The 15,862-nt window shown below is 36.2% G+C and overlaps 2 protein-coding genes across 3 annotated transcripts; one reads left to right on the plus strand and one right to left on the minus strand.

Moving 5' to 3' along the window:
- Positions 1 to 4,733: 4,733 nt before the first annotated feature.
- Positions 4,734 to 7,255, minus strand: LOC121776199. 2 transcript variants are annotated; one of them, XM_042173357.1, is made up of 3 exons: positions 6,939 to 7,255; positions 5,733 to 6,260; positions 4,734 to 4,913 (listed from the first exon to the last, which is right to left on the minus strand). In XM_042173357.1, exons 1-3 carry the CDS (start codon positions 7,033 to 7,035, stop codon positions 4,864 to 4,866), a joined length of 675 nt encoding a protein of 224 aa, XP_042029291.1. In that variant the 5' UTR covers positions 7,036 to 7,255; the 3' UTR covers positions 4,734 to 4,863. The 2 variants fall into 2 exon arrangements, with proteins under 2 accessions (XP_042029291.1, XP_042029290.1); XM_042173356.1 differs by lacking the exon at positions 4,734 to 4,913 and having other exon boundaries at positions 5,555 to 6,260; positions 6,939 to 7,251.
- A 5,030-nt stretch (positions 7,256 to 12,285) lies between these two features.
- On the plus strand, positions 12,286 to 15,053 carry LOC121775766. The gene is made up of 6 exons (XM_042172808.1): positions 12,286 to 12,491; positions 12,980 to 13,040; positions 13,138 to 13,273; positions 13,431 to 13,758; positions 14,064 to 14,192; positions 14,286 to 15,053. Exons 1-6 carry the CDS (start codon positions 12,410 to 12,412, stop codon positions 14,747 to 14,749), a joined length of 1,200 nt encoding a protein of 399 aa, XP_042028742.1. The 5' UTR covers positions 12,286 to 12,409; the 3' UTR covers positions 14,750 to 15,053.
- The last annotated feature ends 809 nt before the right edge of the window (positions 15,054 to 15,862 follow it).

Raw genomic sequence — 15,862 nt, forward strand, 5'->3', positions numbered from 1 at the left:
GTATCGGAAGAATAACACATGCCACGTACCAAACACTGAATTTAAGTTTAAAATGGAACACCACCATTGACAATGGGAGTGTTACAAACGATTGCATCACCCCATAGTCAAATACCGGCTGTGTTACCATTACTAAACAAAAATTTCCGACACCAATCAATATAAAAGCTCTAAAATCTATTTGGTGTACCTCCAGTACGTACGCGACTATTACCGTCAGCGCCGAAGAGGCGAAGAGGTAAACCATTTCATGCGGATGGCCAGCCCTCTCCCTCATGAATTTAGTGTCTCTAAATCGATAGCCCAAGTATGCTAAGACCCCAAAAATCAGCCCACCTGTAATACTAATCCTGCAAAATAACACCCGCCAATTATTCCTAACCCAACAAATATTAAAAAAATTAGACAATATATGAATCTAATTTGAACTAAACTCCAAATCCAATGAAACGGCTCCAATTTAGAATGAAAGCAAGGACTACTTGTTATTTGCAATTGTCAAATCTAAACAAGTAGTAGTATCCAATTTATGAGGCACTACGATCTCAAGTATTTGTATAATATGATCTTAAAATTGAAGCTATCACTAGATTTTCGTAATCCAAGATTGACTACCATCATTGTTCAATTTTAATATTAGCAAAGGAAAATCGATAGAAACAGAGTTCTTTCTACGATAAAATTGTATGTTAATGTAAGAAATTCACTAACACAATAAGCAACTAATTAATAAAAAACTATTCATAATTCACCTTTTATAAACAAAATAAACAATCAATTGATCATAATATTTACATTGCACAAGTATAAATCAGCGCACCTGTGGTACTAATAACACCCACCAATTATTCCTAACCCAACAAATATTAAAAAATAGACAATATATGAATCTAATTTGAACTAAACTCCAAATCCAACAAAACACCTCCAATTTAGAATGAAAGCAGGGACTACTTGTTATTTGCAATTGTCAAATCCAAACAAGTAGTAGTATACATTTTATGAGGCACTATGATCTCAAGTGTTTGTATAATATGATCTTAAAATTGAAGCTATCACTAGATTTTCGTAATCCAAAATAGACTACAATCATTGTTCAATTTTAATATTGGCAATAGGAAAATCGATAGAAAAAAGAGTTCTTTCTACGATAAAATTGTATGTTAATGTAAGAAATTCACTAACACAATAAGCAAGTAATTAATAAAAAAACTATTCATAATTCCAACCATAGCTCGAAAGAGGGTCGCGACTAACTCCTCATAATTCCATTTCCAACCATAGCTCGAAAGAGGGTCGCGACCCCACCTCCGTCCGCACTCGAATCCGGTTCAAATATATTAAATGGAACTTACCAGTACCGATTTCCGGGTACAAATAGCCAGACACAGCCGGTCGACGCAAGTCCGACGACGAAGAAGATGATGGAAAACGCCCGCTTCGCCGCCAGCCTTCTCACCCGAGAATCACCTCCTTTCCAGTCGTAGAAGATTTGGGAAACTGGAGCAGCGCCCGGTGGAGGTGGAGCACCGGACATATTTTGATTTACAGAGCTGGAGCTGTGACTGAGCATGCATAGCTTCTGCCTTGCATATATATATATATATATATATACATTAGAGTTGCACAGCAGTGGCTATAACAATATTGCCAGTCACGTGCTTTTCATATTTTGGCAACAAAAATTATTAGCTCTCTTATTTTCTTTCATTTTATATTAATATTTAGGTATCAATTTTTTAAATCACCAAAAGTTTTGTACATTAAAGTAATCGTCAGGAATTAGTGTTGTTAAGGTCAATATTGAGATAAAAAAAATTCATTAATTAGATGAGTTGTGAATTTTAGTTGCAAAATAATGAAAAACAATGTTTGGTACAAATCATATACGTATGTGGCAATATAGCCCTCGAACATATGATATCATTATATTATATATGTAGAAATCTGGTTCAGTAAAAACTAAATAAATCTAAATCGAAGTGAAGTACGTATTTTCATTTTCTAATTAACAACGTTATCGCAGTTTTATCCATAACATTGTTTTCAGTTTTATATACTGTACAATATTTCAGAAAATTTGAAATTGTTTGCTATCTACACTCTTATTACTATTATTATTTCTAATAGAAAACAATATTATGTACGAGTATAAAACATTAAATGAAAAATTAAATATAAAAAAACAACACCTATTATTTTATATAGTAGAGTAGAATTGTTATAAAATAAATGCACACAAACCAAATTAGAGGATCCAATTCCATCCCCTAAAACTCAACCGTTTTATGCACAGCACTCGGCAGGATCTGCTGTACTTCTATGAACAGCAGAGGATCTCCAACACCCACTGCCACTAACAAACTGAGATTAAAACTTTGTTTTTGTTTCAACTTGCAAAGATGAGGATTATTGCTGTGACATTAGAGTGAAGGATGATTATTGTTTGTTTAAACTTTAAACCAACTATTAATTGAAGAGATTAATTATGGGTTAAAGTTCAACGTGTAAGGAGAATAGGTTGCGATTCTAGTCTAAAAAAATAATTTTGGTAAATAAGGGGTAATAATTTCATAGTATATAAATTGTTTCATAATATATAATTTCATAGTATATAAATAAGGAGAATAGGTTGCGATTCTAGTCATATTCCAAGTATACATAATTATACATGGAAACTAATGTATGCAAATCTAAATTCAGTTAGTACTTTAAATTATGAAAATTTCTCACATTCCTCGTGTACATACTCTCAATTATATATTTTATTTAATGGGAATAATATAAACGTACAGTTATAACTTTTACATGATATAAAAAAAAGTACAATAAACTAGAAATAATTAGTAATATAATACTACATCAACAAAATTTAAAATAATAGCCAAACTTTATTAATTATTTATGAAGAGTATACGTTTTTATATATAATATCATGGCATGTGTTTATGCATATAGGAACTTCCATCTATGCACTGTTTCATGTCAATAAACAAAATTTATCCTTGTATTGTCACTAAATTGGAATTCTATGATATACCTTTATTTTTTTTATAAAGTTATTATATACATATATATAAATTTAAATTATAGTATATAAATAATGAAGTTTGGCCATTAACTTAAATGTTGTTAATATGATTAATTATTTTTAAACTTTAACATTTTTTGTAGCATGTAAAAAATTTAATAAAATAAAATAAAATAGAACAGGCATGTATAACTGTACGTATATATTACTCCATTCTGATTCAATATGCAATTGAGAGTATGTCAGGAAGGTTCAAAATATTACCGAGAAATTTTCATATTTCAAAATAATGAATGAGTTTTGGATTTATATCTACAAGTATAGTTATGTATACTTGGAATATGACTTTTTTAAAGTTTCATTTCTCAAATAACTATTTGTTGGATACACCAACTCATTATGCCATTTGGTATGTGTAGGCTAGGTGAATAAAAGAGGTTCTATTTACCTCCTCAAAAAGTTAAATATACCATTTCAAAAAGTATCACATTTCAAAGGAAAAAAGTATATAGAAAGGTAAATTACTTTTAAAAAATAAAATAATAGTCCAAAATGAATTAAAAAACATAAAGTGTAATACCTTCTCAAATATCTTCCCCCTTGGGGAATAGTTTTACATGAATGGAAGACAAATATGGGAGTTATAGGATTTTACCTCTTCATCAATAGAGAGGTAAAGATACCTCTTCAAAATGAGAAAATGTATTATTCCTTACCAAATACCCTTTCCTTTGGAGAATAATTTTTCATAGAAAAAGGTAAATATGGTAGTTATATGACTTTACCTCCTCATTTACCTCTCCCCTTGGAGATGCTTTTATAAGCTAGATCCGACCATGCTCACAAGAACCCACAACCTTCTCTTTGTCTCTCTTCAAGAAGTCAATACACATTAATAATGAGAGCCAACTATTAGCTACGGTACGATCATTATAGAGACCGTTCGTACATTTTTCTACAAGATCATGGATTATTAGTGTAGTTCACTCTAAAATAAATTACTCCATCCGTTAATTGATGTGTTAAAGTTTAAAATAGAGCGAGTAAAGTAAGAGAGAGAGTATGAAAAAAGATAATTTTTTTATCAAAAAAAGAAATGTCTCAATTACTTTGGAACAACCTAAAAAGATATACGATTCAACTGCTTTGAGACGGAAGGAGTACAAATTATGACTAAAATTCAATAGTAGATAACATATTCATTTTTTTCAAAATTATGTAGTCCCTCTGTCCACTATGTAAAGAGTCATTTTGACTCGGCACGAGTTTTAAGAAATTGTTAGACTTTGAACCAGAGATGTACGAGTGATCTAAACATAATTACACCTATTTGGGATAACAATAAATACCCTTCTTGTCCTTTTTTCCATTTATCAACGGAGATTGTGTTTGTTTCTCCTTTTAAACAACACTGCCTTATACGCGCTTTTATGTTAAATTTTACTTTCGTCACGTATTCTTTGGAAAGGCCCAAAAAAAATAAAAATGTTGACAACCGTTGCACCCAGTACAAAATCGTTGGTGAATCTCTAACAACGAAATTTAGGTGGTATAAACTTTCCCATTTTCTCCAAAACCTTGAAAACAACAGTTTCATGAGGCATTCTTTTCTTTTATTTTGACTTTCTAGACAATAGCATAACATTGTATTTATTTTCATGAAGTGCATTGTGCCCGAACTATAAAAAGTTGTCCATCACTACCATCTCATTTAAGTTTGCATGGAGATGATAGTGCTATTCTGTAAAGTTTCCATTGCATTGCATTACATTTACAGGTCTCTCTCTCTGTGGATGGCGATTCACAGATAGAATTTATGGTGCTCTCTCTGCTCATATAATGTTGTTGAAATCTGGTGATAGGATACACGAGCCTTCATTGCCTGAGCAACAAGGTTGAGATGCATGTTTGTTAGGTTTAAGTCTTCATTATTTATATACATGGTGAATGTTAGTAGGGAGGGACTATATTAAATGTCTTTGATCTTTCTGTTGAGTTTTCAGAAGAAGAAGAATCTGATTATGAACCTAAATATGAAGTATTATCTTCTGCTTTAGTAGAACCATGGGAGGACTTAGGATGGATGTCTTGATATGGTCCTGTATCTACCTTCCCATTATTAAGAAAAACTCACCAAAAATATAACTTGACTACTTTTTATGAATGATCTAAATTCCAAAATATACTAAGACTATAAGTGGAGGAAGATAATATCTCAAACCGAATTTGCTACTTATTCAAGTAAATTAACTTCTTAATGTAGTATTACTTTCTGTCTATAATTTTGAAGTCTCACAACCTTTTTTCCATTCTAAGCAACTGGATCCTACTATTCAACTAAATCATTACACTCACATTTTATTATAAATCAATATATAAAAGTGGGCCCACATTCCATTAACTCATTTTCTCATTTTTCTTCACAAAGTCAAACAAATTTTTAAAACTCGTGTCAAGTCAAAATGTAACTATAAATAGCGGATGGAGGGACAAACTAATCTATACCATGTTGAAAAGCAATTCTAAAATGAATGTTGTGAGCATTTAGTGAAAGTTTAGCTGCAAAATCCACAGGGAATGACAGGGTCATATGAATGCTTAAATGAACATGGAATATCAAAAAATAGTAAATTACAGTATCACCAAAAAAGTGAGGATGAATAAATTATCAGCAAATGTATCAAAGTGTTCAAGACCAAACCAGAATTGCTTTCTCCTGCACTGCAAGGCAAGCTAGCTCCACTGTAACAGCCTCTCTTCTGCTCGACTCCTTCACCAAGATCTTCAAGAACGAACGTACTCTTTGTTGGGCTGTTGCTGAACAAAACACACCAAATGTAAGGCCCCTTATGCTTGTGGCTGCCAATTATGCCCACTCCAGCTTCAGTGACCGTCTTGTTTCTCAGCAGCGAGAGCGACTTCTGATCTTGAACAAGGACATTTGGGAAGGCTTCATGTGGCTGAAGATATTTCTGGTGGCATCCCAAGATAAGGCCAGATATGGTTCCGAAAGTGGGGAGCTCGACACCACAATTGGGAGAGAAAACCTCGGTGAAGTCATCCTCTAACAGCTGGCAATGGATGGTATTGTTGCTGCTGCAGTTGCCCTTGCATTCTTGTGCATACTGCAGAGCAAGGCACCCGAGGCCCCGACTGCTGCTCAACTTGGGAAGCTTCTGCGATGTTCGGTTGTTGTTGATCATGTCAAGAATGTCGTTGGCAGCATTTCCTACAACATAAATGATGAACAACAGTAAGAAGCTTTCACCTACTTGCAAATTCACGAAAATGAATAATGCAAAGGAAAATAGTGCTATCTAATCATCATTTTAAGTTATCACTGGTTTTAAGCTCTAATTAGATTAATTAATTGACTTTCAAGGTAAATGATTTATACAAGAAAAGCTCTGATTCTCAATTTGGTAGACAATGAGTGAAATCATCAAACTAAACTACAAAAAAACAGAGTTAGCAGTTGTAGGATAAAACACTACATAAATGAAGCGCTTTCATCAATTCAACAACATTCCCAACTCTAAAAAAGTACAATAATTGAGGATTATATAAGATATGGAGTTGTAGCCTACAATCCCTACTTGCATATCTTTGAATTCTCTATCCTCATAATTTAGAATTCAACTATTCAACCAAGAATTAGTGACATGGCAACAATTTTTCTAACTCTTGAAACATCATGCTACAATCTGTACATAAGTAAAAAAATTCCCATATCCCAAACTCTGAAAATGTTCTTCATTCCAACTTTGTTTCATTAACCCTAACAAAGTAACAGTAAGATTTACATTTACAACAACAATTGAACATAAAATACTATCATACTCAAAGCACAATGTCAATACAGACACAAGTCTAGCAAAAGAGGCAAAAAAAAGAAAGGCAAGATTACCATGATTCTTGGAGCAAACAAAAAGTGGTTGCAGAAGAAAGCAACAGAGAACAATCAAGTGAGAGGTGCAGCTAAACTTATGGGATTTCATCACCATCAACAGCAGTCCAGAAGAAAATGTTAGCCAATTAGAGTGAGGGTTCAAGAAAGCTGGGTTCTTTTTCTGAGAGTAGAAAACACAGGGGAGAGCTCAAAAAGGGATCTTTTTCTCCAACAATGGCAGCATTGGTGATTATATTAAATGGGAAAGGGAGAAAATGGGGATAGGTGTCCCTTGGAAATAAGAAAAGTTGGACAATGAAATGAAGAATGAGCGGAGTGTATGCTGGGATTTAGGACAAGAGCTGTGTCTCTGGGTGGGCCCAGATAAATTTCTTTTTTTTTATCATTACCTCAACCAACTTTAATGTCTAATTTATACACATTCATTACTTGAATCCAATATCCTTATGGGCACCGCAGCGGCATCCCGTTGTTGTCTTGGTCTCGTCGCTTAGCTCGTGGGGGAGGGAGGGTCGGCGGGCCATCTCGCCACGCGCCAGCGCCACGTGGCGAGTTCTGGCGCGGGGCGTGACGCCCACTCGCCGCTCTGCGAGTGGGCGTTTACGCAATAAATATATTTTTTATAAAAAAATCAATTATTTCGCAAAAAAAAATTAAAATTTTTAAAATTTCAACAGTAATAATACCGTTTTTAAATGGTAAGTTTTTTTTTTTATTCTATAAATACTCCTAATCTTTCATTTTACACACAAACACACTATCCCTCATCTTTTTTTCTTCTCATCACTATCATATCATCTATCTTTCATCTCTAATCCAATTCTTCTCCCAAATTTAATCCATTCATGGATCCATTTGAGCAAATGCGTCGAAAAATGGAAGAATCGCTAGAAGAAGAGCGACATAGGGAGGAGAAGGCCGTCGCGGCGCATCAAAAGCGACCCCGGAAATACATCCATTGTGACCGGGAGGAAGCCGCCGCAAGGTTAGTACGAGATTACTTTTGTGAGAACCCAGTATGGGGAGATATCTACTTCCGTCGCTGTTTCCGCAAGCGGCGGGAGTTATTTCTGCATATCGCAAATACATTGGCGGCCCGGGAAGAGTACTTCCAAGAAGGGTTCGACGCTACTGGCCGTCCCAGTCTCACGACGCTGCAGAAATGTACTGCAGCAATCCGTCAGCTTGCTACTGGACAAACGGCGGATTTGTTCGACGAGACTGTGTTTGATGAACTTCTACAAAGGCGTCCGGGCAGCCTTCACCGACGAATTCCTGAAGAAGCCAAGCCTCGCAGATCGTTAGCTTCTGTTCCGACATCACGAACAAGCGCACGGATTCCCCGGGATGCTTGGCAGCGTCGATTGCATGCATTGGCAATGGAAGAATCGCCCTGTGGCGTGGAGGGGATCATACACGAGCGGCCACAAAGGCACCCACCCCACCGTTATACTCGAGGCCGTTGCCGACTACCGGCTATGGATTTGGCATGCATTTTTTGGGGTCCCCGGATCGAACAACGACATCAACGTGCTTAACCAATCCGACCTCTTTACCGAAGTTTTGAATGGTAAAGCGCCGGCCATCAACTTAAATGCTGCATCTTGGATTTGATTGAATGCCACATCTCCTATCAATGGAAGATCAACTAAAAAGATCCCAAGTGTGAGCAGAAAATAAACGAAAAGAATTATATTATCATTTTTAATTAAAATATTGGCTGGCGTAAATGAATCAGTATACATTATTAATATTTTTTACTAATTTATTAAAAAGAGGCATAATAATATGAATTGAATCATTTTTTTTCCTCTTCAAATGTGTATGAAGTTGATACCTCCTCTGTAGTTATCCATTTGCTTTAAGGGTATCCACTGTGGGGAGCCCGCGGCTATAGCCGCGGGTTGGGGCGGAGGGCGGGCGGGCTATCAGGGACGGATGCAATGTATAGTGAGAAGGGGCAATTGCCCCACCTCAACTATTCATTAACATGTATGTATATATAAAAATATTGTTATAATATAAATTCTAACACTAATTTGCCCCCCTTCAATAAAAAAAGAAAGTCATTTGCCTCTTCTCCCACAAAGTCACGCCACTTTCTGACTTTCCCACTACAATAAAATATTCATTTTCTCTTTCCCCATATTAAAATACACAAACATTTTACACTAACACTTATAAATTAGAAAAAGACCTAATTTGGCTTTATTTGAACCTTTTGAAGCAGGCGCCGTTTTTCAACTTCTTCCTCTGTTTTCCCAAGCTTCAAGGTTCAAGCAATACCCCTGATATCCGGCCATACTTCTCACAGATAATTCTTATTACCAAAATTTGATGTATTTGGTAATTGGTATAATGATATTAATTGTTCATTCTTGTTCAATTGTTCTTATATGGAATATGCTTGTTTGGTTATTCTCTGTAACTCTGTTAATTCTTATAGACTATAGTTTTAGTCTTATTTATTGCACTCATCTAAAATTTTTTATTTGTTTGATTGAATAACTGACTCACTAAATAGATCAAATATTTTGAATTGTTAGTAGAAGATTGATAAATTTCTGAAAGAAAATTAACGGTAGAAGGAACATCTTCAGTCGGAAATAGAGCAAATGATGACCTTTCAAAAAGACAACCTATGGAAATCAATTTGGATGCTCTACCTTCTGATCTTGAAAGAATTTTGTAAGATTGAGAAAGACATATTTTGTAAGATTGATTGTGAAAGAATTTTGAATAGTTTTCAGATTATGAGACCCCGTCGAGAACAGTTGTAATGTCAGGTAACCTTAGTTAATGGTCGATAAACTTTTGTCCTTGTTATTATAATATATTATATTTTATTATATTTTTATATTTATTTATTTGTATATCAATATTTTTGCCCCTCCTACTATAATTTCCTAGATCCGTCCCTGCGGGCTATAGTGGAGAAGTTGTCCGCCCGCGGGGCGGACACCGAAATGGGGGCGGTAGGGGGCGGACGGGCTTCAGCCGACTCCGGGGCGAGGACGCGGTGAAATGGGGGCGGACGCGGCTATAGGCGCAGCGCCTATAGTGGCGGCACCGACCGCCGAGGCTATAGCCGATTTTAAATTTTTTTTTACATTTCAATTTTAAATTTAAATTTAATTTTAATTTAATTTTAATTTTAATTTTAATTTAATTTTAATTTTAATTTTAATTCTACTTCGTATAGTCGTGTTCTTCTAATTACGTATAGCCCGATAAATTTGTTCATAATTACTTGAAACATTATAAAATGAAAGTTGATTATAAAATTTGGGGACTATTGGAGGTGTCCACTATAGTGGCGGACACAAAATTTTGGGGCTATGGATAACAAAACTGGGGCTATGGACAAAAACTGGGGCGAGGCTATTGGGCGTGTCCGCCTTATAGTGGACACTCTAATAATTCTTTCGGTGTTTTAAAAATGCTAATTTAAATTAAGAAATGTAGTAGTACTAGAATTTTGTAAGTTACACTGTCGTTCACACCATATGGACTATCATAGCTATAGTTTATTAAAATCTCCAATCATGAATCTAACTAGAACTTTTGTTAGTTCTAAAATTTACTACTACTTGTGATTCAAATTTAGTTAGAGTTAATTACATACATTAAATGCAGATGAAATGTGCTTTTTATTTAAACATTCATCTCATCTATTGTTTACATTCTTGATTTCTCATGAAAATAAACAATTTCCCATGACGGAATGACGAGTTACTAATATTTGGTTTAAGTTCTTGAATTGGATAAAATCTTTTAAGTTACTGCTTATAATATCAAAAATTGGATTATTGAATTGTACAGCAATTATCATTGACTATAAATAATAATTTTATTAAATATACGTTGTACTAAGGGTGTCCACAATGGGGGAGCCGCGGCCCGCGGCTCGGCGCGCGGCCCCCCATTGATTATTATTAAATATACGTTGTACTAAGGGTGTCCACAATGGGGGAGCCGCGGCCCGCGGCTCGGCGCGCGGCCCCCCATTGCAAAGGCCGAGAGCCGGGGCGGAGAGGCGAGAAGCGTGGCTGAGCCGCGGCCGCGGCCTTCACGCGGCTGAGCCGTGTGAGCCGCGGCCCTCCCATTGCAAGCGCCGAGAATCGCGGTTGGGCCGCGGAAATTATTTTTTTTTTTTAATTTTCGAAATTTTGTGCATAAATATACTACATTTCCACTCCATTTTCCAACTCCATTTTACTCTCATTTTCCTCCAATCTTCCATTCCAGTGGCTTGGAAGGGGCACTTCACTTCTGGCTTCAAAGGCAGACATCCCACGATGATTTTGGAAGCCATTGCTGATTACCGCTTGCGAATCTGGCATGCGTATTTTGGTGACGCTGGATCGAACAACGACATCAACGTTCTACGATCGTCACACTTGTTTAATGACGAGAGTCGGGGTGAGGGGCCGCAAGTGAGATTCACGGCCAACGGAACTCAGTACAACATGGGGTACTATTTGGCCGATGGGATATACCCTCGCTGGCCCGTGTTTGTGAAGACGATCCGACAACCCGTTGGGCCGAAGCAAACCTACTTCGCGAAAAAACAAGAGGGTGCTAGGAAGGACGTTGAGCGAGCTTTTGGTGTACTGCAAGAGCGATGGGCCATTATACGGTGCCCGGCTCGACAATGGCACGAAAATGATGTCGCAGACATCATGACTGCATGTATCATATTGCACAATATGATAATAGATGACGAAGGATTTGCTGCAGAGCGATGGACACCCGAAGAAGGTGCTAGTACGAGCTCGGGTATTGCCATGGAGCCCATACAGATGGGTGTACCACGTAGTAATGAATACTTGATCCAGAGGTACACCGATATGCGGAGCCAAATATCGCATGATTCACTGCAGGTTGATATGGTTGAAGAGGTCTGGAACCGTAGAAGGGGCGCTGCAGAGTGATTTGGGTTTCCGGCTTGTTGTTTTTAAATTATGTCACTTTCGTTGTATAATTTTCCTATTTCAATATAATACAACGAAGTTATTGTTACATTTTTTCTAGGTTGTGAATTTTCTAATTTACAATCCACATTATTTTACTTTAATTAAATTTATAAATATCATAAATTTAAAACTAATAAAATTTATTAGACTTAAATTAAAAATAATATTAAAAAAATAAACAAATTAATTTTTTTTAAAGAGGGCCACATTTGGTGGCCCTTGTTATTTTTGATAGTTTTGTTGACTTTACCATTACGGAAGCCACATGAGAGGCACGAATAGTGGCCGGGCCACAAATGGTGGCCTTCAAGGGCCACCACTGTGGACACTCTAATAATATAGAAGAAGGAAAAGAGAATCTCGGTCAATGTAGTGGATAATAAAAAAAGAAGAAAAAAAAATCACAAATTTGCTTCCTAATCTTCCCCAATTTAAGTGTAGTGTAAAACCCTATTTCAGCCAATTCACAAATTTCTAAAAGTATTTAAGGTAATGGATCGAGAATCATTGGAGAAACGACCTGCGATCTTCGTAGTCGGATCCGCCAACGTCGGTAAACGGACATTACTCTCAAGTAAGACTTTCTTTCTCTGTCTGTAAATCGAAGAATGCCAAGTTTGTTGCCGAAGATTATGTATAGGATACTGGGAAGCTAATGGGGAGTTTGAATAGGGGGTTTGGAGATGTGTTATGCGAATAAGTATAATAATTCAAGGACTCAACTGAAAAAGACAAGTGATCCTTGATTCTCACTGTGTGTGGCCAAAAAAAATGGGACCTTTGCACCGTAATTCGTCAGTAAAGATAGTGCGATTTTTATTTGTTTTTAACAAATATTGTTTGGCGAAGATTATGTCTTTTTTATCGCTTCCTTGAGATTCAATGCTTAGTTAAGAATGCCTCTTGTTCAAATTCCTGATTACTAGTAGTATTTTCCTGCTATGCACTGGATTGCCTATTTCAGAAGTGAATTTTGTGCAGTATTATGTCGTATGATTATAAGTTTCATCTCTTGATTATACATTATGAAAGGAAACTAAATTTTTTTGTAATCGAATGTAGGACTACTTACGGTGGATTTTGATGATGACTCAGATGCATCACTTGAGTTATCCGTCAGTGGGTAAGTTCTGAGAGGCCAATTTCCCAGTGATGATCTCTCTCTATCATAGTAGTTCATAAGCATTTAAGTATAAACCTGAATGTGATTTCCTTATCAGGTGGACGATCAACACTAAGTATTACACAGCAGATGTTGCAGTATGGATAGCTAATCTTTCTGATGAGCTATCTATTGCAAGCTTTCCTGATGTGAATCGGATAGTTGCATTGGTTATGGTGTTTGACACCAGTGACGTAAGCCTATTCCTTTTACTCAGTTTTGTTATGCATAACCATTTGTTTGTTTGTGTGGCTTTAGAATGGACTGTCTATTTTTCTTAACTATCTGTTCCGTCTTTATAAATCTGATCATGCCACATGATGGCCGATATCTTCATTTTGTGATATGCAGCTCACGACACTAGTTGCTCTAAAAGAATGGGTTTCACGCACTGACATCCAGAAGTTTGAAATATTGCTGTGCATTGGTAACAAGGTGGATCTTCTTCCTGGACATCCATCACATGTAGAGTACAAGAGACGCTTGATGAAGCTTGGTGAATCCTCTGTCAATTCTCATCTGGACTTCTCTGATTATGGTATATCTGAGACTGAAGGAAGTAGTTTATTGGGAAATGAAGAACCATCCTTAGGATTTAAGAGATCTTGCATAGAGTGGTGTCTGGAACACAATATTGAATATGTTGAAGCTTGTGCATCGAATGCTGATTTTGACCAATGTAAGAACCTCTGCAAAGCATGTTCCTTATCTTGAGTGATGAGTATATGCTCATCTATCTTGAGTGCATTCTTATCATGCTTGCTTGGTTTTTGGTCAACTTGATTTGATCTTCGTTTTTTATCTCTTGGTCTTCTAGACAATAGCATAACGTTGTGTTTGTTTTTGCTATCAGTGGTATTCTTTTAAGTTGCTTCTTTTATGAAGTGCAGTGTGCCTGAACTAAAAACTTGTCCATCACTACCATCTCATTTAAGTTTGCATGTAGTTGCTAATGCTTTACCGTAAATTTTCATTGTATTACAGGTCTCTCTATTGATGGTGATTCACAGGGTGTTGATAGACTTTATGGTGCTCTCTCTGCTCATATGTGGCCTGGAATGTTGTTGAAATCTGGTGACAGGATAAACGAGCCTTCATTGCCTGAGCAAGAAGGTATAGATGCCTGTTTGTTAGGTTTAAGTCTTCATAATTTATATACGTGAATGTGACTAGGGACTATACTAAATGCCTTTGATCTTTCTGCAGATTTGTCCGAAGAAGAAGAATCTGATTATGAACCTGAATATGAAGTATTATCTTCTGCTTCAGCAGAACCATGGGATGATATAGGATGGATGTCTGCAGATGGTCCCATTTCAACCTCGGGAAGTGGGATGCCTATGGAAAAGGTTACGGAAATTTCAGGTAGAGAAAGTGAAGATAAATCTATCAGAGAAGAGAACCAGCCATCAACATCAGCCTCTCAGTTGCCGAAAGAGCTTGACCATGAGAAGGCATTTGAAGCAGACCCAACATCAGAGCTTAATGATGATAAAACTTATGAATTTGAAGATCTGGAAATGCTAATGGCTGAAATTGGTAATGTGCGCAATGGCTTGAGGTTGATGCCTGATTTCCAGAGGAGGGAAATGGCTGCAAAGCTGGCAATGAAAATGGCTGTAATGTTTGGAGACAGTAGTGGTGGTGAGGAGGAGGAGGAGTTGGAGTGAAAGGAATATAGCAATAGCGCTGTGATTTGGATCCTGGAGTGTGACTGTCACTGTAAAAGGAAATATTAGTACCAGCTTGAGAATGTATTTGAAGAGAATCAGGTTAACAGGGGTTGATGAGTTTGCTTAATATGCGAAAATGGTTGGTAACAAATGATGCACATTTCTGTGTCCCATTTTGACAATTGCATTTTTCTTGTGTTAGCTAAGCTTTTTTCTCCTTTTTCAATCGTATTTGTTTAATTTGTAGTAATCCCACTTGGGTGTATATGCAATAATCGAAGTCCCATGATTTGTTTACGTACCTATAGCTTAAGGCATGGAGAAACATAGTGCTAACTGCATTTTTTACTATTGATGATGATGATGATGATGATGATGATGATGCGTATAAGCAAGGAATTAAGAGGGCCCAAATTTGTTAATGAGGTGATGATGATGCAAGTGGGACTTAATCGAAACATACATTCGAAAACCTAATAAATCAAATGAGTAAGTTATGATATGCTGATTTTTTTGTTGAAAAAATTCGACCAGTTTTAATTTGTTCTATGAATCTCCTTGGGCCACGTTGGACGTTGGAGCAAATTGGAGATTTTCTGAAAGAAATACTGTTTGAGATTATTATTAGGACGATTGTGTGGAGCTGTCTCTGATTTTGTTGTTTGGATAGTTTTGATTGTCCCACGTGATTAATGGGATTTCTTAACAAGAATTTGATTTGATTTAATTTAATTGAGGGGTTCTAATCAAATTACTGGGAAGAAATTAGAATTGAGTAGTCAGCATCAGCAGCAAAACGAGGTTTAACGACACAGCATGCATTCAAAATGCGGAAAACGCTCTTACACTTAATCATATACATTGCTGTAATTCATCGGATAAACGCATTATAATAGTATTTCCGAGGTTATTTTTATTGCACATAAATTCACGTGGGAAAATAGGCAACTTACTTATAGAGTTAATGTATTTTCTAATAAAATTACAATTTAATGTGCAACATGGGAGGCAAAAGCTTGTGTACTCTTCAGAGGGATTACCCTACTAAGTTTAATTTACTCATTTAATGTAAATTGTTATGAAAAAACCCATATAAATAATTTGAATAAT

Source organism: Salvia splendens, chromosome 18 (genome assembly GCF_004379255.2).
Source record: "Salvia splendens isolate huo1 chromosome 18, SspV2, whole genome shotgun sequence".
NCBI classification, from domain to species: Eukaryota; Viridiplantae; Streptophyta; class Magnoliopsida; order Lamiales; family Lamiaceae; genus Salvia; species Salvia splendens.